The sequence below is a fragment of the Hyperolius riggenbachi genome, unplaced genomic scaffold (genome assembly GCF_040937935.1).
Source record: "Hyperolius riggenbachi isolate aHypRig1 unplaced genomic scaffold, aHypRig1.pri scaffold_132, whole genome shotgun sequence".
Lineage (NCBI taxonomy): Eukaryota > Metazoa > Chordata > Amphibia > Anura > Hyperoliidae > Hyperolius > Hyperolius riggenbachi.
In genome coordinates this window covers 485,837-510,536 of record NW_027152348.1, presented here as the reverse complement: position 1 = coordinate 510,536, position 24,700 = coordinate 485,837, and the positions used below count along the sequence as shown (strand labels likewise).

General features: G+C 44.3%; 1 protein-coding gene across 4 annotated transcripts in view; it reads right to left on the bottom strand.

Moving 5' to 3' along the window:
- The window catches only part of LOC137543623 (sialic acid-binding Ig-like lectin 13), a 246,328-nt gene that overhangs the window by 25,196 nt on the left and 196,432 nt on the right, over nt 1–24,700 (bottom strand). For all 4 annotated transcript variants that reach the window (XM_068264740.1, XM_068264741.1, XM_068264742.1 and 1 more), the window contains 2 exons: nt 4,681–4,777; nt 4,470–4,560 (listed from right to left, as the gene is read on the bottom strand). In XM_068264740.1, coding sequence (XP_068120841.1) covers nt 4,470–4,560; nt 4,681–4,777 — 188 coding nt within the window. The remainder of the gene's footprint in view (nt 1–4,469; nt 4,561–4,680; nt 4,778–24,700) is intronic.

The following is a 24,700-nucleotide window of genomic DNA, read 5'->3' as shown; positions in this document are numbered from 1 at the left end:
ATTTGGTGATTCTAGCTGGTAAGGGGGCGTTGATATTAACAGTGAAAGTCAGCAGCCATTAGGCAAAAACATGAACATTTTAGCAAATGTACACGAAACACCTAAAAAAATTGAAAATTTTAGTTTATTTTTGTGAAGAAAACTTGAAAAACAGGAGGACATGGAGTCCTATCTCCCTCCTCCCCTTTGCCTCAAAACTCCTTGAGCGTCTGGTTCACAAACGCCTGACCCAGTTCCTCAATGCCAACTCACTGCTAGACCCACTGCAATCTGGATTTCGGCCTGCCCACTCAACCGAAACTGCTCTCACCAAAGTGGTCAATGACCTTGCCTTAGCTAAAGCTGAAGGTAAATACTCCATTCTCCTCCTGCTTGACCTTTCAGCAGCTTTTGACACAGTAGATCATCCCCTACTCCTCCAGTCCCTCCAGTCCATGGGCATTCACGAACTTGCCCTGTCCTGGCTTTCATCCTACCTCTCCAACCGCTCCTTCACGACCGCCTTCAATGAGTCCTCATCCACCCCCAACCACCTCTCGGTGGGAGTCCCACAAGGTTCGGTCCTTGGCCCCCTACTGTTCACCCTATACACATCCTCCATTGGCAAGGTTATCTCCTCCATGGGTTTTAACTATCATCTGTATGCAGGTGACACCCAGATCTACCTCCACACCCCTGACATATCCACCACTACCATGGACAAGGTCTCCTCCTGTCTATCAGCCATCTCCTCCTGGATGTCCGCTAGGTTCCTGAAACTAAACCTAGACAAAACGGAATTTATGATCTTCCCACCCCGGACATCCATAAACCTCCCAGATGTGCATGTCACTGTTAACCACACTACCATTCACCCTACCTCTCAAGCCCGCTGTCTGGGTGTCACCCTGGACTCCGCACTCTCCTTCACTCCCCACATCCAAAACCTCACAAAGTCCTGCAACTTTCACCTTCGTAACATCTGTAAGATTCGCCCTTTCCTGACCTCTGCCACCACCAAACTCCTCATCCATGCCCTCATAATTTCCCGCCTTGACTACTGCAATGCCCTGCTGTCTGGTCTCCCTATGACCCGAACAGCCCCACTGCAGTCCATCATGAATGCAGCAGCCAGAATTATCCACTGCTCCCATCGCTCCACCATGGCGGAACCCCTCCTTGAATCCCTCCACTGGCTTCCTATCCAGTCCAGAATCAGATTCAAGATACTGTGTCTGACCTACAAATCTGTCCACAAAACCTGTCCAACCTACATTTCCGATCTTACTCAGAGGTACACACCTAGCCACTCACTCCGCTCTTCCAATGAACTTCGCCTATCTGCCCCCCGCATCACCCAGTCCCATGCACGCCTCCAGGACTTCTCAAGAGTAGTGATGGGCGAACATCCAGATGTTCGGGTTCGGGGGGGTTCGGCCGAACATGCCCCCGATATTCGGCATGTTCGGGCCGAACCCCGAACCCAACCCGAACATGCCCCTTTGGGGCCCCTATAGGGTCCCAGCATAAAGGGAGAGCATGCCCCAAGCGCGGGGGGGGGGGGGTCGGAAATGCCCCACACCCCTCCCCGCTAAGCTCTCCCTTCTGCTGGACCCTATAAAATTAAATAGAAGTCCCCCAAAGTACCTGTAGCAGGCTGGCAGGAAGAGGACAGCAAGCGGGCAGCCGGAGAGCACAGGCGCTAGTACCATCTACATGATGACATGTACCCTCGTACGCGTCATCGCGGTACTTCTGTTCTCTCTTGACGCGACTTACAAATGTAAACAGGAAGTGCGTCAGAGAGAGGGCGGACGTACCAGATGGTACTAGCGCCTGTGATCGCCGGCTGCCCGCTTCCTGTCCTCTTCCTGCCAGCCTGCTACAGGTACTTTGGGGGACTTCTATTTAATTTTATAGAGTCCAGCAGAAGGGAGAGCTTAGCGGGGAGGGGTGGGGGGCATTTCCGACCCCCCCCCCCCCGCGCTCGGGGCATACTCTCCCTTTATGCTGGGACTCTATAGGGGGCTTTGTTCGGCTGGACACGGCTGTGTTCGGCCGAACACAGAAGGCCTGATCGGGTTCGGGCAGCGTGCCCGAGCACCCTCCCGAACACCATGAGGTGTTCGGGGGGTGCCGAACCGAACCCGAACAGGCTAAAATCCGGGCGAACCCGAACAGTGGCGAACACTGTTCGTCCATCACTACTCAAGAGCTGCTCCAACACTATGGAACTCCCTACCTCCACCCATTAGGGCAGCCCCCTCCTTCAACATCTTCAAGAAAGCCCTCAAAACTCACCTTTTCACTCTGGCTTACTACCCCTCTAAACCCACAGCTGAACTCTGGTCTCCTACCTCTCGTGTCCCTACATCTCCCTTTAGATTGTAAGCCTTTGGGCAGGGTCCTCCTCCTTTTGTGTCCAACCTGATCATGCACCTCCATTACTGTGAACCCATGCTAGGCATCTGAGTGAACCTAACTTGCCTAATCTCCATGCTCCATCCAGTGACTGACTAAGCATTACCTTGTACTCATACTGTGCTGCATGATCTGATCTTTCTTGTATTCAGGTATTGTCATTTTGCTGTATGTCACCCCTAAATATTGTATGTATCCCTATTTATTGTCCAGCGCTGCGTAATATGTTGGCGCTTTATAAATACAACAAATAAATAAATAAATAATAATAAATAAATAAGACACAGCAGAGGACATAGGCGGACTGGTCTAGAGGAAGACACAGGTGTGGAGGTGGACACCAGGACGTACAAGGGGGACACAGGGGCATACAAGAGATGGATCCAGCAGAGGAAGAGGTGGAATAATAGTCCATTAACCTTTTACCTTTAATCAGTTTCAATGCCACCTGATCTCATGCATGGGATGCGATCGCGCATCCCCAACCGCAAAAACAAACAAAAAAACAGCTGTCTAAAGAAAGCAGAGCTCCGCACCTCAGTCAAGAGCCAATTTAGTTGACACCTGACCCCCTGAACATGGTGAGCCAATCACAGTGATTAGGAAGTGTAAAATGAAAAAAAGGATCTGGTCCTTAACCTCCTTGGCGGTTATTTTTTTTTTTTTCAAATCGGGAAAAATCTTTTTTTTTTTTTTCTTTTTTTTTATTTTCATGTAAAGCTACCAGAGTGGTAGCTACATGAAACACCACTAGAGGGCGCATGTGTCCCTCTAGTGCGATTGTCGCCGGCACTAATAGCAAACAGGGGAGCGCGTATATAACGCGTTCCCCTGTTTGGCTTCTCCTGTCGCCATGGCAACGATCGGAATGACGTCATGGACGTCAGCCGACGTCCTGACATCAGGCGCACCCGATCCAGCCCATAGCGCTGCCCGGAACTCATTGGTCCGGGCAGCGCAGGGCTCTGGAGGGGGGCCCTCCTTCGCCGCGGCGTGCGGGCGATCGCCGCGGAGCGGCGGCGATCAAGCTGTGCGCGCGGCTAGCAAAGTGCTGGCTGCGCGCACAGCACTTTGAATGGGCCAAATCGCCCCACCAGGGCCGGAGAAATCCTCCTGCGTGGCATAGTACGAGCTCAGCTCGGGCTTACCGCCAGAGCCTGTTGGTTCACAAAAAGTTAATCCAACACTGTATAACCCAGGCCGGGACTAACACCTTTAAAGAGGAGCTATCAGCCATACTATCTCAGAAAAAAAAAACATATATAAGTAGATAAATACTTGTTCTACTCACATAACATATGTATTGCACTATCCATGTTTTGATTTTAGTGATCTTTCTGCAATAAAAAAAGAAAAAAATCCTTCTTAGCATTTCCCTTTTTAACTGCGACTATTTTTAAGCCAATCCTGATGTAATTTCCTCCCTTACTCTCCTCTGCCTGATTTGCCCACTCTTCACTATAGAAAGTGCATTGTCTCAACATGAGAAATACTGGTCAATCAGAGAGGAACAGAGGTGTGGAAGGGGCAAACAGGAGGAAAAGAGGCTTCAGCCAATCAGGCTGCATTAGTTAAGTCTGAGGGGAAGTAGAGAAGCAAAAAAGGACATCCCAGCATGCCCTGCAACTTCCTTTTTTGTGTGCCAAATTTTGTGTGTACCAAATAAGAGTCAGGTAAACAGGGGAATGATCATTTATCAACAAGAAAAGTAATAGTGATTTTATCTTTTGGATCGCCTGGTTAGCATCCTTATTACTTGTTTACCAGATAAAAATAAAGAATTGATGTTTTATGTTATGCCCGACAGTTACACTTTAACCCATTAGCATCTTCAATAGAGTTATCTCACCATCTCATCAGCATGTCTTACACTGCCCCTTAGGGTCAAGTGGCCATAAATACACATTACAGCAGTACTAATTAAAAGCAGCGACATGTAACAAATAAAAAACTGTGCTAAAATAAATTGGCCTGGCACACCTGCAAGCCTCTAAATAAATTGGCTGCTAAAATGTTAATCCTGGATTGTCTTTTGATATATGTATAGGAAGTAGTTACATACAACTTACATTACTGTACATGTGTGAATTGCTGTATATCACATCATGGCTATCCTCTGTAATCTCCTTCTTGTCTTCCTCTCTCTGCTTCAGCTTTTTCCTAAGACGACAGAAGTAGAAGTCTGAGAACTGTTAAGGAATGGAATAGCAGCTGCAGAAACAAATAACAGTGCCTGGACTTCTTGTATGGAGTCAGCAATTTAAGAATCTGGCAACTTACTTCCTGGAATATTGTAGGATGATAAATCCAGTCCCCAAACTCACAGCAACAAGAATAACCACCGTGACGGCAAGTATCATCGGGTAAACAGGTTTTTCTGTAGCAATGCAACAAAATATAGTCAGTAAAAGCATCTACACTCAAAGTGCATCTGTAAATGTAAGTGTAATGAAACTACAAAGACCAGAATTAGACCAGAATTGAATGAAAAGGGAACAGAAGGATGTAACACAAGACTCTGCTTGTCTGACACATGGTTAGTTGCAAAAATGGTTTACTTGTTTCTTTACTATCAGCCTGCTTTCCCCAGCAATCCTCAAATCTCTACACACACTACATCCTCCTGCTGTCAGCAATATGCTGTGTATTCTTCCTTTCTTTTATCATCTCCACATCTTGATTTTTATGAGATTTACTTATTGCTACAACCTTATTTTACTTCTCACGCTGTGTCTAAATATAAGCTTAAATCTTTAAATCTCACCCTCTGCTTTGCTCTCTTTTCATCCTCCTCCTTGTTGCAGGGGGCATTCCACCTAACTCTGGACCATCTTTGCTTCCTCACTCCTCCTCACTCCTCCTCCTAATAAAACTGCTAACAACAAACCACATTCATCTCCCAATTGCCATAACCTTATTAATATTCCACTTCTCCCCCTATCCCCCACCTATCTCTGCTGCCTTCTCTCAATGCTTAATAGGCAGAGCTAAATATTTAATGCAAAGAATGCTAATGTAATGATTGGTGTAGCAACACAGACGTCTGATTATGTGTGATCTGCAGTATCACCGATAATACAGACGCTATACCTGATTATGTGGTGATCTGCAGAATCACCAATAATGTATAGCTAGTAGGATTACAAGTGTATTGTGCTTGGTGCAACATTAACTGAATAGTTTGACTAGACCTCACCAGAGGAGCTGGTGGTACTATCAGTGAGCACCTCACCAGTGACAAGGGCTCACTGGTGAGTAGAGTGGTCAGACAAGCTAGGATCGGCAACAGGCGAGCAGGTACAGTACAAAATCGGCAGGCAAGAGAGTAGTATAATATCAGGCAGAGTTCAGCAACAGAGTCAGATTGGCAAAGGTACAGAAACGATAAGCAAGAGCAAGGTCAGAGATAAGCCAGAGTCATACACAGAATATCAAGTAACAAATAATATAATAATCCTAATCTTGTGTGAAATTCCTGGTTTCCTCCCAGATCACAGCACACCGGATACTGTCTAAGGTCTGAGCGCTAACACATAAGTATTCGCAACAGCAGACAGGTTGAGAGTGAATACTGAAAGCTTTTGAAGCAGAGGAGACCCCACGGCCGCGCCCACTCCAATCAGCCAATCCGGCGCGCCGTGAGTCTCCTCTGATGTCAGTCAGCTGGTCAGCTGACGCGCCTCCTCCCAGCATAAAGGTCCTGTCTACGCGCGTGCCCATGCGATACAGCAAACCTAAGGACAAATGACAATCTCATCCTCGGCATACTAGATGCCAGAGGAGCGGGCAAACTCCCCGAAAAGGAAAGCGAGGTGGCTGCGGAGACACCCCGCGTGCCCGCAGCCTCAGCCTCAGCGGATGTTACAGCTAAGAATCACCACAATATAATATATATAAGCAAAAAGTTTTAAATCAGGATGATACCATTTATTGGATAACTAAAAATGAATAAAAATAAGCAAGTTTTCGGCCTTGCAGCCTTCGTCTGGCTTATATCCTGTTAGTTTGCAAGTTGGTGGTACAGACAGCTTTATACATGCAACATCAAAAAGGAAAACATATATTTTTTCAAGCATAAATACATGTCATTAAGATGCCTTAATTCAAACAGGCCATCTAAATGGGGTTAGAGGTTGTTAGCTAAGATAAAGATCCTTGTTTACTCCATGCTCACAGACCTGGGATTAGGATTGACCCAGAGATATCGTAAATTCTTCATTCACAAGTTCAGCTAGAATGGCTGAGAAAGTTCAAATATCATCAGCCTCATACCAATATAAAAAGTTGTTGTCCTTATTCAAACCATTCTGCACAGCTTTGAACCAATTTATAAATTTTGTTTCTGCTATTAATCGCTCATTTGACGTTTTGAAGCCACCCTTCAGGGCAGTGACACAAAGATCATCCTTGCTGTGTCCGTTGGACCGAAAGTGTGTAGCAACTGGGAGTCCAGATTTGGTATCATTAATAGTGTGCCTGTGTCCATTCATATGTTTGCGCAGAGTTTGTCCAGTTTCTCCCATGTCCAGCTTCTCCCACGTACATAACTTTCTGGACACCACCATATGCATAAGGGGTAACAACATACTGTTATAAACTGTTCTAATCACCTTTTTCCAGCACCAGCAACTTCTTATAGTTGCATCTCATGGACTGTGAGATAACTTGACTCTCAACACAGCAAGCAGGAGATAGACTTTCTCAGGCTTCTTCAATATTCACGTTATTTATTCAGGAAACAGAAATACAGATAGATACAGTTCATCATATCCTAGCCACGCCAATCTTCATGTTTCGTTACAAGCTTCTTGATTAAACTTCCTGCTGAAGTCAATCAGGTACCTTTTTTCTAACCTACGTTACACTAGACTACCTATGTACAGCATACATTATATCAGATTACATATAGAATGAAAAATACTTAGAGGTTCCAGTCAGCATTGAGAGCTAGTGTGAAAGTAAGAAGCAGAGTGAGCTCCCATCGCTCACTCGGGGTTTAATACCAACTAGGAAAGAGTTAAATATGACATCATCTTCGCCATCCCCTAGATCAGACTATTGGTGGACCCCCTCGTGGTGTCATCATACACACCTACTCGATTAATATTCAATGAGGCCTTTGACATACATACAAGAATTTGGTGTTTGGTAAATATGGCTGATGTTTACTGTTCTAGTGGTGTACATGCACAGGTCAGGGAGACCTGTGGCCTTGTCCATAGAACAGCTTCTTGGTATGTTCTAGTTCTGACAGAACTGAAGATTTTCTCTCTAAGAGAAAATCCCCTTAAAGGGCAGGTCTGCTCCCCAAGCCTTTTTGACTAACTCAGTCCAAATAACTGAGGCCTACTTAAATTATAACACATACAAACCTCTGTGTATCATAAACCTACTGACCGTCCCACATACCTAAGATATGACAGTTTTCATCCCAAGCACATTAAGAACTCTATAATTTACAGCCAAGCTATAAGGTACAACTGGATTTGTTCTGACAGGATGGACAGAGACAAGCACCTGTATCGCCCTAAGAACACTTTCATTAAACAAGGTTACAGTCCTTCTATGGCTGAGGCCCAAATCAGGAAAGCCAGCAACATCCCCAGGACTGAACTCCTGAAATATAAGCAAAACCAGAAAGAGGAACGTGTCCCTTTGGTTGTCACCTACAACCCTGTGACAATCCAGCCCCGCGATCCCGTCGAGATCTGCTCCCGTTAGCGTACGCAGGAAGTACGGGCGCAGACGGACAACGAGACCGGTTGCTGGATCGTCAGAGGTAAGAAGAAAAGGCCGACAGAGCGTGCTAATCCCGTCTAATCTGCTCCCGTTAGCATACGCAGGAAGTACGGTGAACAGACTGACAATAAAGATTGGTCGCGCATCTGCCGACAATATGTAATGGGACAAACATCCACCAATCCCGTATTACTAGGCCACTGTTGCCATGCAGGTCTCATGCACTAGAGACTGCTGGAGGCAAATTCACTGTGTGCGTAGTAAACGGTTAAGATTGGTTGGAGGTGCCCATACATGTACAATTTTGATTGTATATACAATCTGTAAACTAAAAATATCGATTTCGCGCTGGAAATCGGGTAAATACACTGCCACCACTGTCCGGTTGTATGGAGCGGACAGTCTATAATAGCTTGGCGGATGAGCTTTTTGTCCCTAGGCCTTCTCAAAGGACTAGAGGACATGAGCTGCGCATGGAGGAAAAACGTTTTAGCCATTTATTTAGGAAAGGGTTCTTTACAGTAAGAGTGGTTAAGATGTGGAATGCATTGCCACAGGAAGTCGTTATGGCAAACTCTATACCTGCATTTAAAGGGGGCTTAGATGCTTTCCTTGCGTTGAAAGACATCCATGGCTACAATTACTAGGTTATGCCTAATGATGTTGATCCAGGGATTTTATCTGATTGCCATCTGGAGTCAGGAAGGAATTTTTCCCATTTGGGGCTAATTGGACCATGCCTGGTGGGGTTTTTTTCGCCTTCCTCTGGATCAACAGGGGTATGTGGGGGACGGGCTGGAGTTGTACTTTGTACTAGTTGAACTCGATGGACGTATGTCTTTTTTCAGCCAAAATAACTATGTAACTATGTAACTATGTCTCCAACGCTATCATAATACGGTAGCCAGCCCAATCACATTCAACACGCTCAAGTCAACGTTCGGGGAATAATCACTTCCGACGGCTTAAAGACTGTGAGCAATGTGACGTTAAAGAAAGGTTACTGGGTCCCTATATGATGCAATCTCGAATTGTATTTACAATCGAGAAACGAAGTTATCGATTTCGCACAGGAAATCTGGTACTAGCTAATCCTAGAAGGAAGAAACGGTTATTTACAACCTAGCTAGCAAATCAACAATTTATAAGCAAATCATAAAACAATGCGGTAGTATGACTGACTCTTCAGAGGGCAGATTCGTTATAGCAGCAATCAGATGACCAGAAAAGGCACACAACTGAACGATAAAATCGTTAGTTTATTTCTAAACTACATACACACAGCTTATTTTAGAACAGATTGATTGGACAGAGAGAAGAGAGGAAGAGAAACAGAATGTCTGAATATACAGTTTAAATACCGTTATTGGTAGTCCATGCGGCAATCGCAAGTCTTTGGCGAAAGTCCCAAAATGGCGGTTGCCATGCAGCCAACAGGCCTTTGTTAGGAAGTTCAAAGATGGAGGTTTTGGCCCGCGTCCCTGCGGGCTGCCAGGATGTTACTAGGCATCAGATTGAAGGTAAAAGACCTGGACTTTTGGGTCATGTCAGTTTTGTTCCTCACTGTAGGTGGGGGGAGTTATGACACGTACAAGTCCAGCCTTGTGCAATTTGAATAAGGCAGTGACCCCTTGGGCAGGGAGAAGTTTGGGCCAATTCATACTTTGCCCGCTCTCGGCATGCCCGTGGGTAAAATCAGGAACCCGAATAAATATTAATAATCAGCACAAGTGGGTGAATCTGCTAATACCAAACACGAAGAGTCTGGATCGCTAATAAACGATGTGCAGAGGCGCCAGTAGGATAAAAGATGTCTAAAAAGTTTAAAACATTCGGGTGGCGGTGGTGGACCAGCCACTCAAAAATGGACTTGATGCGTCAGTTAAGGAACATACAATTTATTCACATACTCCAAAGACAGTATCGCAACGCGTTTCACGGGCACAATCCCGCTTCATCAGGCATTCAACAGTAGGAGTATTACACTAAAAAAAAAAAAACGACAGAGATGAAACAGGCACATGAGAGTGCTGCACAAGTAATCCATGTAGATAATGTGTGAGCACTCTCATGTGCCTGTTTCATCTCTGTCGTTTTTTTTTTTTTTTAGTGTAATACTCCTACTGTTGAATGCCTGATGAAGCGGGATTGTGCCCGTGAAACGCGTTGCGATACTGTCTTTGGAGTATGTGAATAAATTGTATGTTCCTTAACTGACGCATCAAGTCCATTTTTGAGTGGCTGGTCCACCACCGCCACCCGAATGTTTTAAACTTTTTAGACATCTTTTATCCTACTGGCGCCTCTGCACATCGTTTAGTCAAGATTTCCACCCTGGGTGGAAGGGTGATATACCCTCTTTCTTCCTTCAGAGAGCGACTTCTTAATCCTGAGTGGGGACAGGTTTAATCTCCCCACCTGCCTATACAGTGGTTACCTGAGCGGTAACCCACGTTTGTGAGTATAATACTTACTTGTCATATTCATTCCAGTTGGTTCTAACATACTACACCATATTGGGCTCTCGGTTTCTCTCCTTTTATCTGGATCGCTAATAGCACCGTCCCCCACTTTCACCTTACTGGCACTGGTTCCGAAAGATCCAGAGGGCTGAAAATCTCTCAGGACCAGTGTCGTGTGGAATCTAAGTAAACTCCGTGAATTTGAGGGAACTGCGATCTTGGGAACACCAGAAATATTACCAAACTGTGCCTATTTATTAAATATATTTTCTTCAGTGTGTTGAATCCTTGGGTGCCGCCAGATGGCGTGATAAGGATCATTCATGTCTCCTTTCAACTCAGGCCACAAGGCAGCTATGTGTCGGACTCCTACTGGGTCGGTGCCTAGCTGTCTACAAGTGGATGCATAGATTGGTTCTGTCAGGCTGATGTCTCACCTTCCTCTGATGGATGAGCTATATAACTACCCAGCAAGGCTAGGTGACAAATTCCACCCTTGGATGGGAGAAGCGATGTATTTAGCCAGTGTTTGTTAGCCAGAGTGCAAGAGAAAAAAAAAAAAAAAAGGGTTGGTTTAAGCCAAAATGTAATTTTTACTATTTTGCAATGGAATTTGTGCTTATGACGGCAAGATGCATTCGATATGTCATCGAAGGCGTCACAAACCCACACCTGGAAATCTTAAGGAGGATTGCTAAGGAGCTTCATCCCATTTTACACAAGGATCACAGACTGAGAACGATATTCCCTAAACCTCTACTCTTGTCATATCGGCAACCACACAATCTAAAACAGATGATTGTCAGAAGTTCTTTGAATAGGCCTCAACAAAACGGAACATCACCCTGCCGACAAAAAATATGTGGGACCTGCAGACACATTTACTCTACTGACAGGGTAACGATACCAGGTTCACAACAGGAGTACAGAGTACAAGGTACATTTTCCTGTGATTCCACCAATCTGGTATATCTGATCATGTGTGCTAAATGCCCCAATGTTCTGTACGTGGGAGAAACTGGACAAACTCTGCGCAAACATATGAATGCATATCTTAAAGATACCACTTATACTTTACAAATCCTAAATGACATTAAATGGTCCGCCCAGACGTATAGATGAGCAACACTGGATGTGAGTGCCCTCTATACCAATATACCTCATGATTTAGGTTTAAAAGCTATTGGTCACTATTTGGAGGGTGACCCACTGATGCCAGACACTCAGAAACAATTTATACTAAATTCCATTGAATTTACACTGCAAACCAACTATTTTACCTTCCTTGATTCTTTTTATTTACAGTTACGAGGAACGGCGATGGGGACGAGGTTCGCTCCGGCCTTTGCCAATCTGTACATGGGTTGGTTGGAGGAAAAACTGATATGGTCTAGTACCAACCCCTACCGGGCGAGCCTCGTCCTACATCGCCGTTTTATAGATGATATTTTATGTGTGTGGGAGGGTTCATTGGAGACCTTATTGGAGTATGTAAATTATCTTAATGACAACCAGTTAGGTTTGTATTTTACTATGGAAACAGATATCTTGAAGGTCCACTTTTAAGATTTGGAAATTAAAGTTGATCCAGTTAGTACTCATATTATCACCACAAATTACTTTAAACCAACAGATAGAAATGGTTACCTGGATTACCGTAGTGCCCATTATAAACCTTGGCTGAAGAATGTGCCATTTGGGCAATTTAAACGGCTACGCCGAAATTGTACCAAGAACGAGGATTTTGACTGCCAATCGAAAATACTGGAAAAAAGATTTCTAGAAAAAAATTATCCTGTTCCACTGGTCGCTTCCGCTTTTGAGAGAGCATCTGTTCTCTCACAGCGGGATTGCCTAGTGCCTAGTTATTCAGATAGAAAAGGGAAAGATAAAAACCTGGAACCCGGAAATTCTACTGAAAACCGTTTATCTATAGTTGTCAATTACTCCGGACAAGCCGGAGAGTGTAAGAGGATTTTTGATAAATACTGGCCAGTATTGCTGAGTGACCCAGTGCTCAAACAGACCCTCCCTCCAAAGCCCCGGGTGGTTTTTAGGAGGGGCAGAACCATTAGGGGACATATAGCACCCAGCAAATTGCCTCCCCTGGACACAGTAGGAAATAATACCATACATAAAAAGACAATAGCAAAATTGGGGTGTTTTTCATGTAACTCCAAACGCTGTCTCTGTTGCAAAACTATTACTAACGGTGCCTTAACTTTTTGTGTAAATGCCTCAGTGGAATATCCTATAAAAAGCCATGTGACGTGCCAAAGCTTGTATGTGATATATGTATTGAACTGCCCATGTAAATTGGCGTATGTGGGGCGTACCACCTAGAAATTCCAGTCTAGACTAAATAAACACCGGTCCAACATAGCAAAAGGGGAACCTAAACATGGCGTCTCTAACCAATTTAATCTGGTCCATAATAGGGATTTTGGGGTATTGAGTGCCACCATTATCGAACAAATACATCATCCCAATAAATTTGAGAAATATCGTGTCCTATGCAGATCTTAAAGCTGGGGACACTTGAACCGGGGGGCCTGAATAAATGTTTGGAAGAAATGAGTCATCTACAGCCAATAGTGCACTCATTAGTTCTGGATGGTATTATATGGACGCTTGAGATGATATGAATTTGTATATATATTCATGTAAGCATTCGGAATTTTTACCTTATGTATTACAGACTAGTGCCAATGCAGCCCATGGGTACTGTGTGTGAACTGTAATATTTATAGAGTAATCCTTTTTAACACAAAAAAGTAATGAAGAATTTTTTACTGTTGAACTTGGGACGTGCATTATTTAGTGATCTTCCTATGGCTTTCTTACTTGTGGACTACTGCATACACTGAGGGTGTGAGGTCTTTGCCCTTCTTTCCCAGTCTTTTCTTAGCTTGACACAATGGTTTTTCTCCTTATTTATGTATAATGTATACCCCTGGCTTTTTGCCCTTCTATTTAGGGCATTAAAGTATAAGGCCTTGCCTTTAGGTGCAATACGGTACTTTTCTTACTCCTCCCACACAGAGCCGATTGGCTGCAGTATGTTATATAATGAACTGTGACCAATGTAGTATTTTTAATGACTTGAGAAAGCAGAGGTTGCTCCTCTGCGAAAAGCGTTGTCTTTTATTAAATTTTTATATCCTTGTGACCCACTGTATCCATAGTCCGTAAACAAGCGGCTTTTTATTTATCCTACTTCCTTCTACACGGGTAAATATACGCATCTGTCACGTAAAAGTGGCCTTGTATGCCCCGTCTTGTGCAGATATACAGACGCACATATCACGCAGTCTCAGTGCAGCTGGATGCCAGCGCCGTGTCTTCCGCAGCTACGTCTGTGTAGAGTGTCGGGAAGGGTGACGTCACTTCCACCACGCTGATACGGAGAGCTCGGTCCCCGGCTAACCTAAGAGGGACGCATGTTCATCGGGGCTGTGTACGCTGTACTGGCCACATGAGATCAAGGTGAGACTTTTGTTTGAACATACTGGGAGTCTCAGAGCGCCCCTTCTTCTTGCTTGTTCAAATGTATGAATGGACACAGGCACACTATTAATAATACCAAATCTGGACTCCCAGTTGCTACACACTTTCGGTCCAACGGACACAGCATGGATGATCTTCGTGTCACTGCCCTGAAGGGTGGCTTCAAAACGTCAAATGATCGATTAATAGCAGAAACAAAATTTATAAATTGGTTCAAAGCTGTGCAGAATGGTTTGAATAAGAACAACAACTTTTTATATTGGTATGAGGCTGATGATATTTGAACTTTCTCAGCCATTCTAGCTGAACTTGTGAACTAAGAATTTACGATACCTCTGGGTCAATCCTAATCCCAGGTCTGTGAGCATGGAATAAACAAGGATCTTTATTTTAGCTAACAACCTCTAACCCCATTTAGATGGTCTGTTTGAATTAAGGCACCTTAATGACATGTATTTATTCTTGAAAAAAATATCTGTTTTCCCTTTTGATGTTGCATGTATAAAGCTGTCTGTACCACCAGCTTGCAAACTAACAGGATATAAGCCCGACGAAGACTGCAAGGCCGAAAGCTTGCTTATTTTTATTCATTTTTAGTTATCCAATAAATGGTATCATCCTGATTTAAAACTTCTTGCTTTTACTGATGGCTAACACAGTACAATACCCTACTGCTACTAATATATATAAGGCATACCTCTACTCAATTATGTAGAAGGTCTCACTCCAAGGTAGCTGTTGTGAAGATGCGTGGACCTTGCCCAAACTACCTCTCTTTTTAAACTCAATTTTCAAAATGGCTAAAAAATCGGAATTTCCCACTGACATATTTTCTATATCTTGGAATACAACATAGTGCATCAATGTTATTTACAAAGTCATTTAAATGAATGAGGGTGATATTGTAATTAATTGCGTACTTACGCAGGTAGACATCTTGACTACATCATGACCTCCTGATTAGAAAAATCTCATGAGACACTGAGTCTTCAGAATTAAAAACATCTCCCATATCTATGTTCCATGACGTGTTTGTTTATGATGACATCTGTGTCTTAATTTGCTTGAGGTACTCCTATCTCTTTCTGAAATGCTGTCGGCCATCTCGGCCAACCAAAATACATAGGCGTGTAACCAACTGTCTTCAGTAGATTAATACTTATAAGTAATGTGTATGCTAATCAGCTATCTAAATAATTTCATTCTACAATTATTTTATAGAAAGATTTTTAAAGAAATCATTAATTTTATAAAGATTAAAAAACTGTTAGATGGCAGTGTGGTATTATGATTTAAGCTTTTACTTAAAAATGTTTTATCTATCTGACATTTTACATAAGTCATAATGCACTAAGGCTACAGTTTGCTGTCATCAACAATTTCAATTAAAGATATAGTTCCCTTTCCCTTGCCAAAGCTGAAGGAAACTACTCCATCCTGCTACTGCTTGACCTTTTCTCAGCATTTGATACAGTTGACCATCCCCTCCTCTTTCAATCCCTACAGTCCTTAGGGATTTGTGACAGTGCCCTTGCCTGGATCTCCTCATACCTCTCTAAACGCCACTTCACCACCTCTTTTAATGGTTCCTCCTCAACTCCCACACCCCTCTCGGTTGGAGTCCCCCAGGGCTCTGTTCTGGGCCACCTACTGTTCTCAATTTACATCTCCTCTATCAGCAAAGTCATCTCCTCCCTGGGTTTCAAATACCACCTATATGCCGATGATACCAAAATCTATCTCCACACCCCCGATCTCTCCCCCTCCACTATGGACAAGGTCTCCTCCTGCCTCTCAACCATCTCCTCCTGGATGTCAGCTAAGTTCCTGAAGCATAACCTGGATAAAACTGAGCTCATAATTTTCCCACCCCACCCAGATATTCACATCACTATCAACATCATTACCATTAGTGATGGGCGAACACCTGGATGTTCGGGTTCGGGAAAGTTCGCCGAACATGGCCGAGATGTTCGGCATGTTCGGGCCGAACCCCGAACTTCCCGAACATCCCTATTTTGGGGGCCCTATGGGGTCGCAGGCATAAGGGGGGAGCATGCCCCGATCGCGGGGGGGGTCGGAAATTCCCCCCACCCCCTCCGCTAGCGCTCCCCCCTCTGCCCGCTTCCCCATTCAAAAGTTTCAAGAAGTACCTGTATAGCGGATGGCCTGGCAGTGGGCGGCACTGTGGAGTGAGGAGGAGGAGGAGTCCGGAGAGTGACGAGTTGAGGGAGGCCGGGCAGCGGGCGTGAGGTCAGCGAAAGGGCGGAACTTCCGCCCTTTCTCTGACCTCACGCCCGCTGCCCGGCCTCCCTCAACTCGTCACTCTCCGGACTCCTCCTCCTCCTCACTCCACAGTGCCGCCCACTGCCAGGCCATCCGCTATACAGGTACTTCTTGAAACTTTTGAATGGGGAAGCGGGCAGAGGGGGGAGCGCTAGCGGAGGGGGTGGGGGGAATTTCCGACCCCCCCCGCGATCGGGGCATGCTCCCCCCTTATGCCTGCGACCCCATAGGGGGGCCGTATTGCGGCCTGTTCGGCCGAACAGGGCCCTGTTCGCCCGAACAGGGGCCCTGTTCGGCCCTGTTCGGGGGCATACAGAAGTTCGGGGCGAACCCGAACTTAAAAGGCCGAACACCATGAGGTGTTCGGCCGAACTCGAACATCACCCGAACAGGGTGATGTTCTGCAGAACCCGAACAGTGGCGAACACTGTTCGCCCAACACTAATTACCATCTGCCCTACCTCCCAGGCCCGCTGCTTGGGGGTAACCCTAGACTCTGCCCTCTCCTTCAACCCACACATCCAAAATGTTACCAGAACCTGCAACTTCCACCTTCGCAACATCTCCAAAATCTGCCCCTTTCTGACCCCGGACACTGCCAAGCTTCTCATCCATGCCCTCATCATCTCCCGACTTGACTACAGGTAGTCCCCGGGTTACGAACGCCCGACCTACGAATGACCCGCCGATACTCATCTATAATCAGCTTTCCAGTGTTGAGCCACCAGGGATCTCACCAAAGTCATTAAATGGTGTAGCAATGAATTTTTAGCATCTTTGAAAGATCCCGGGTACATCGACAACAGAGCCACCTCGGGGAACGTGGGGCTGAGCAAAAATACATCCCCTCATACCATTCAAATAAGATATCACATAGCGGTTTGACCTCAGTACAATTCCATCACATATGGAGATAGTCTTCTACCTGGGCCCCACATTTCCAGCAGGTCTCCGGGTTCAGAGGATATCACTTACTCATTAAAAGAGTGGTTCGACACCAATGGGTCATAATGGGTCATTCTATAATTATGTTCCCTTACAGTGTTAGACACAGAGATTTTGTGTGTCATTATAAGTGCCTTACTCCATTGATTCCAGGGGAAGGTCCTTTGCAAATCAGATTCCCATTGTTCTCGTACCCTTTGGAATATACAGGGAATAAATCCCAGTAATATTTGATAAATCTGCGAGAGAATATGAATGGGAGAAAATATGTCCACACATGAGAAGATATGTCCACACATAGTTTTTCAAACCTAGTTAAAGTCCCCAGAGACTTTATCAAGGGGAATCAAAGAAGTGATACAAGTACGAAATTGAATGGACTCGAGCCAACCCAGAGGGGCATCCAAGCCCTCCTTATCTTTATTGATTCCTGTCGACCCATTATTACTCTGTGAGTGGACCAGTCCACACAATAGAGGCCAATCTGTTCTTTTATGTACCAAAAAAAGTCTTAATGCCGACACCTGGAGTAAAGGCTAAATTATCGAAGAGGGACATCAAGGCACCAGGGACAGTGGATAACAACCCACTTGAGGTACATGCCGAGTCCCAAACCCTAAGGACCTTCTGATTCTGAACCCACAATGGCAGGACACTACAGGACATTCTTATTGATCCAGGAGTCCATAGCAAAGCTCTTGTATCTAAATTCGCTATTTTTATTTCTAATATGACCCATTGTTTCACATCACTATTTCTGGGCCAATCAACAATATGGGTAAGGACAGAGGCTTTGTAGTATGTCCCAATATCCGGGAGTGCCAGCTCACTGTCTATTATTGGTTTGCATAATGAATTATAACTAAGGACTGGTTTACCCTGTCCCCATACGTATTTCATAAAGGCATTTTTGATAACCTTAAAATATGACCTAGAAATCCTTAAAGGAATAGCCTGCATGAGATAAAGAAACTTAGGGAGAATATCCATCTTGAGGATGTTAATGCAGCGGTTTATTATAAACTGGTTTAGTGAGCATATGTAAGACCTTTTTCGGCAATGGGGTAAGTCAAACAGATCCTTGGGGTCTGCTGTAATGTCAATCCCCAAGTATCTAATTTGTTTAAACTTCCATTTAAACGGATAATTTTACTGCAATCGGAGAACCAACCCCCGAGGCAAAGTGAGGCAGAATCTCTGTTTTTGTCATATTGATCTTAAAATTACTAAGATCACCAAAAATATAAATTTCTTGTAAAATATTAGGTATTGTTATATTAGGAGAAGATATGTATAATAAAACATCATCTGCATACAGTGCCATCTTATAGTGATTCAATTCCCTTTATAGAGGTGTTCCGCCTTATTGCTGAGGCAAAATGCTCCATGCTGAGGACATAAAGAATGGGGGACAGTGGGCAACCTTGGCAAGTCCCATTATGGATCCGGAAGGTGTCTGCAAAGAGTCCACCGATTCTAACCCTAGCTGTAGGGGCACTATATAATGCCCTAATCTTATCCACAACTCCTGAGCCTAGGCCCATATGTTGTAGATTAAGTTCTAAAAATAGCCAGTGGATCCTGTTTAACACCTTCTCGGCATCAACAGATGAACAAACTACTGGGGAGTGATCAGATCATATAATCTGACCTACTGAACATTTAATTTGCATGTCTAAAATGCTCTGAGACCTGCTATAATCTGTGCCTCTAAAAATGGTAAAAGTCCTGGCCTGGACAGCTTTTCAGCGCCATTTTATAAATTGTTATAATTCTAGCTGAAGCAATTTATAAAATGGTGCTGAAAAGCCGTCCAGGCCAGGACTTTTACCATTTTGGGAGGATGGTCTGATCATTCCCCAGTAGTTTGTTTGTTCTCCTTAGAGAATCATAGGGGGTCAGAATTTATTTGGTGTCTCAATAATACTTTATTGCAGGATTCTCTGTGTGTAACTGAATTGAAAAAGGCTATAAATGATTTTGTTGAGATATACAAATCTGAAGGGACCTCTCCACTTATTCAATGGGAAGCCTTGAAATGTGTGTTGAGCAGTATTCTAATATCTCATGGGTCCCGCTTGAAGAAGGAGAGGTCCGTCAGGTAAAGTCTCTTTTGGAGGAAATTGAGGTTTTGGAGACTACAAATAAATCACTCAGGAGCCTCGAAAATTATGCTAAACTCTCTACAGCGAGACATAAACTTCTGCAAATACTTAACCTCAAGACCTTAGTGATGGGCGAACACCTGGATGTTCGGGTTCGGGAAAGTTCGCCGAACATGGCCGAGATGTTCGGCATGTTCGGGCCGAACCCCGAACTTCCCGAACATCCCTATTTTGGGGGCCCTATGGGGTCGCAGGCATAAGGGGGGAGCATGCCCCGATCGCGGGGGGGGTCGGAAATTCCCCCCACCCCCTCCGCTAGTGCTCCCCCCTCTGCCCGCTTCCCCATTCAAAAGTTTCAAGAAGTACCTGTATAGCGGATGGCCTGGCAGTGGCACTGTGGAGTGAGGAGGAGTCCGGAGAGTGACGAGTTGAGGGAGGCCGGGCAGCGGGCGTGAGGTCAGAGAAAGGGCGGAACTCGCCCTTTCTCTGACCTCACGCCCGCTGCCCGGCCTCCCTCAACTCGTCACTCTCCGGACTCCTCCTCCTCCTCACTCCACAGTGCCACTGCCAGGCCATCCGCTATACAGGTACTTCTTGAAACTTTTGAATGGGGAAGCGGGCAGAGGGGGGAGCGCTAGCGGAGGGGGTGGGGGGAATTTCCGACCCCCCCCCCGCGATCGGGGCATGCTCCCCCCTTATGCCTGCGACCCCATAGGGGGGCCGTATTGCGGCCTGTTCGGCCGAACAGGGCCCTGTTCGCCCGAACAGGGGCCCTGTTCGGCCCTGTTCGGGGGCATACAGAAGTTCGGGGCGAACCCGAACTTAAAAGGCCGAACACCATGAGGTGTTCGGCCGAACTCGAACATCACCCGAACAGGGTGATGTTCTGCAGAACCCGAACAGTGGCGAACACTGTTCGCCCAACACTACTTATCAGTAACAGAGAAGTTGTTGTCAGCATTCCGATACAAAACGGAGAACAAATGTGGTCGCTCTCTTGCAAAAGTTTCACATCCACACTCACACTGTATTAAGATTCCTTATATTAATTCTCCGTCTACCCGATGAGGAACTGAGGTCAAGAATTTCTGCTTATTTACATAGGAATCCCTTACCTATGATATCTAAGGATAGCTTGTAATCCTTGGAAAAATATTTTTTTCAGATTTGGAGTTAAAAGCTATAATCAATCTCCAAAAATTATAAACATTTTCTTTTAGCTTAATTTCGAATGTATTCTGAAGATTTTGCTATTTGTACCTTTTTAAGGAATAGGGCTAACTAGCATACAACTGACACTAATTCTTAAAATGTATACATATGTTTTACCAAGCTTATTTGACTCATCATAGTTAACTAAAAGGAATATTTTCCTTCTGTTATAAGAAGACAATTACACCAAGCTTTGCTTTTTTAATAGGAGGGCTTTTTGGTCCCTTTTATCCCCCTATACATTCCTAGTAGTTTGGGTCACCCTGAGCTGCTTGGTTACTCTGTTGTACTAGTCCAAGCCCTATTTCATACAGCCTTATCAATCCCTGCCATGTACTGATGAGGACCAAAAGTCTGAAACAGGCTGTCTACATGTGGGTTTCATATGGCTGTGTAAAACTTAAAGCTATAAGCTTGCTATACACCAGCGGTTCTGAATGCTTGCTTGGCTTACAAGGGCGAAAAGGGATAATTTGCATATTTAGTGGTAGTGCATTGTGGGTAACCACAAATGTTCATTTATAACTGAATTATTGCAAATTTCCTTCTGTTTTAAGAAGGCAATTACACCAAGCTTTGCTTTTTTAATAGGAGGGCTTTTTGGTCCCTTTTATCCCCCTATACATTCCTAGTAGTTTGGGTCACCCTGAGCTGCTTGGTTACTCTGTTGTACTCGTCCAAGCCCTATCTCATAGAGCCTTATCAATCCCTGCCATGTACTGATGAGGATCAAAAGTCTGAAACAGGCGGTCTACATGTGGATTTGATATGGCTGTGTAAAACTTAAAGCTATAAGCTTGCTATATACCAGCGGTTCTGGATGCTTGCTTGGCTTACAAGGGCGAAAAGGGATAATTTGCTTATTTAGTGGTAGTGCATTGTGGGTAACCACAAATGTTCATTTTTTTCACATTTAGAATTTTATTGATTTTTGTCATAGGTCAGAACAGACAATGCCAAGGTAATTCAGGTACAAGTACAGGAAGTAAGTGAGAAACATATAGTAATTCTTCATTACAGAGAGAATACCATCACTTCTTATTGTAGCTCGAAAAAACATTAAAACATTAAGCATATGTTATAGTTAAGGAAGGTATTAAGCATTAAATGTGAAACATAACCACATTCAACAATGTAACTGTAATAGTATCAAGACAAAGTATGTTCCAGCACTAAGGAGGAAATGCTGGTCAATTAGCCGTTGGCATAATCGGAACAGGTCATCTTAAGGATATTAACCTAGGCATACGTTCTTCATCTAGTACCATCATCAACCTTGGATACCTGGATGTAAGGAAAATAGGTAGAAAGAGGAAGGAAAGAAAGAGTGAAAAGGAGAGACAGAAGAAGAAGAAGAGTAGACCCCAAGGAGGTCTGCAATGGCATAGGAAGACATTTATATGAGGGGGGAGATCCCAATCTTAAAATTTATGGAGTAGGACATCTAGTAACATTTTTGTAATGCTCAGACTCTTTGAACATAACCCAGCATGCCCAGGTTTGCACATATTGTTCGGATTTATCTTGTGCAGTGAGAGTGATCTCTTCCATCTGAGCAATATTATCTACTCTTGCCCACCATTGAGTGATAGAGGGAGGGTCCTGTTTTTTCCACATTAACGGGATCAGAGCTCTGGCTGCATTTATAAGATGTACTACAACAGTTTTTTTGTAAAGTTTGTGGGGGCCTGGGCAGCAGTGTAGTAGCAGGGCTTCAGGAGTAAAGGGGATTTTTATGGAGGAGATTATGCCTATCCACTTGTGTACTTCCTTCCAAAAGGAGGCCAAAGTGGGACAGGTCCAGAAAATGTGTAGCAGGTCTGCTTTTGATGCCTGGCATCTCCAGCATGAGTCGGAGGTTTCAGGGGCAAATTTACTAAGTAAAGTTGGGGTCTTGTACCAAAAAGTGAGGAATTTAAATCCTTGTTCTTGCATAGAAACATTCAGTGTAGATTTGTGGGCCAATGTAATGATAGACTGCCATTGCTCAGTTGTAAGGGCTCTTTCACATCAGAGCTTGCGTTGGAGAACGCTCAAAGCATACGTTTTGTTGTATGCCTTTTACTGCGTTTTGATATGCGTTGCACTGCAGTGAGTGTGCGTTTTTAATCCGTTTTCAATCCGTTACTGCACATAGAAAAACGCAGGAATTTTTTTTTTCTTTTAGTTGTCAACTTTCTACATTGTTCCTCTGTTGCATTCTGGGACTGATTGCCTGCGTTAACGGATTAAAAACGCGCATAGTGTGCGTTTTACATTGACTAACATTGTAACGCATAAAGCTAGCGTTGGCCAAAAAACTGCGCCTGGGTGCAGTGGAACGCAACGCACAAAAAGGCTGCGTTATATGTGAAAGCTAAAATGAAAGTCTATGGACTTTCATTTCACCTTGGGTAACGCAAACTTTATCCTTTGCGTTGAAACGCAGAAAATCTGCCCTAATGTGAAAGAGCCCTAAGTGATTTCCCCAGTGCTTTCTCCCATTTGGTTTGGTATGGTAAGGAGGGTGGAATACCCATAGCGATTAGTAACTCGTACAATAAGGAGACTGTATGTCTGTGGGGTCCAGATTGCATTAGGGATTGTTCGAGAGTAGACAAAGGCCTGCATGCTCCAGCTTTATTTACCTGATTTTTTTAAAAACTGCGGAGTTGGAAGTATGCCCAAAAAGGGAATTTGCCTGATAATACTTGTTGACTCAACGCTTGTATATTCTTAATCTCATTGTTGTGGACAAAGTCTCTTAATCTGGGGATATTAGGTGACAGCCAGTCATGGGCGAAGGAGGAGAAATGACCCGGAGGGAATAATGGGTTGCTTTTTACGGGTGTTAAAGGGCCTAAGAGTGAAGAACCTTCTTTAGAAAATAGACTCCTGAATACGCCAATGGTGGCCTGTATCAGAGGGTGGGTTTGTGCACATGCCTTAGTTCTCTGGTCTATAATCCAAGGCAGAGCTTGCAAGGAGACTGGAGAGAGGCCCCCTTCAATAATGACCCTATGTTTAGTAGGTTTGGGATTGCACCACTCAAAAAGTCTACTAAGGACCGCCGCTTGGTGGTAAGTTGCAAAATTAGGGAGTCCTGCAACCCCCTGGTCTTTTGGAAGCTGTAATATGCTCTGGCGTAATCTAGGGGCTTTGTTTCCCCATACAAAACTAGAGATTTTTGTCTGAAGGCTCTTAAGATATGATTTTGGCAAAGCTATTGGGAGAGTCTGGCACACGTATAAAAATTTTGGCAGGAGAGTCATTTTCACCGAGGCTATTCGGCCAAACCAAGAGAGGTAAGGTTTTGTTCCCCAGGCGGTTAGTTCTGCCAGAAGTCTCAAGTGGAGGGTGTCAGGAATATATTGAGGTGCTGATGATATTAGGAAATACAGGAACATATCTCTGTCATTTTCTGTCTGCTATATCTCACATGTGTATTCTGCTTTGAAGGGATGGTTATCTGGCTGTACTACATTTGCAGTGAATTTCTCTGGAAGCAGGGGGCTGGGACATTAGCATACAGTTCCTCTGGACAGCCAGAAAACAGGTAATTAGGAAACACTTAATCAGACAGTTGCTTTGAAGCAGATCACACAGGACATCCTGCTGCAATGTGAAAGCCTTAATCAATTGTCACCTGTAACCTGGGGAGATTGGAGGTTAACAAAGTCTTTTGTTGTATAGGACACTGTTCACATGTGGATGTCAGATCTCTGGGAAATCAAATTATGTCTGAGGATGTTATTAAATCTAGCTTCCCCCCGTCCACACAGGCGCACAGCCTCCAGGCGTATTTCATAGTATAAAACCGCAGCTAGGATAGCCACAACTTGTAGTTCTTGGAGGTAGCTCACACGGCTAGAACTAACCTGGTTCCTGACCAGAAGTGCGTACCGCCCGCAACAACACCAGATCGATACGCTGGTACGTTTATTTCCCGTTTATTTTGGTAAGCAAAATCGCTTTGTGTGTTATCTTTGTACATTTTATCTTGTAACTATTTTTACTTTGTTTTTTTGTAATCTTTTTGTATATATTCAGTTCTGCACTGTCTAT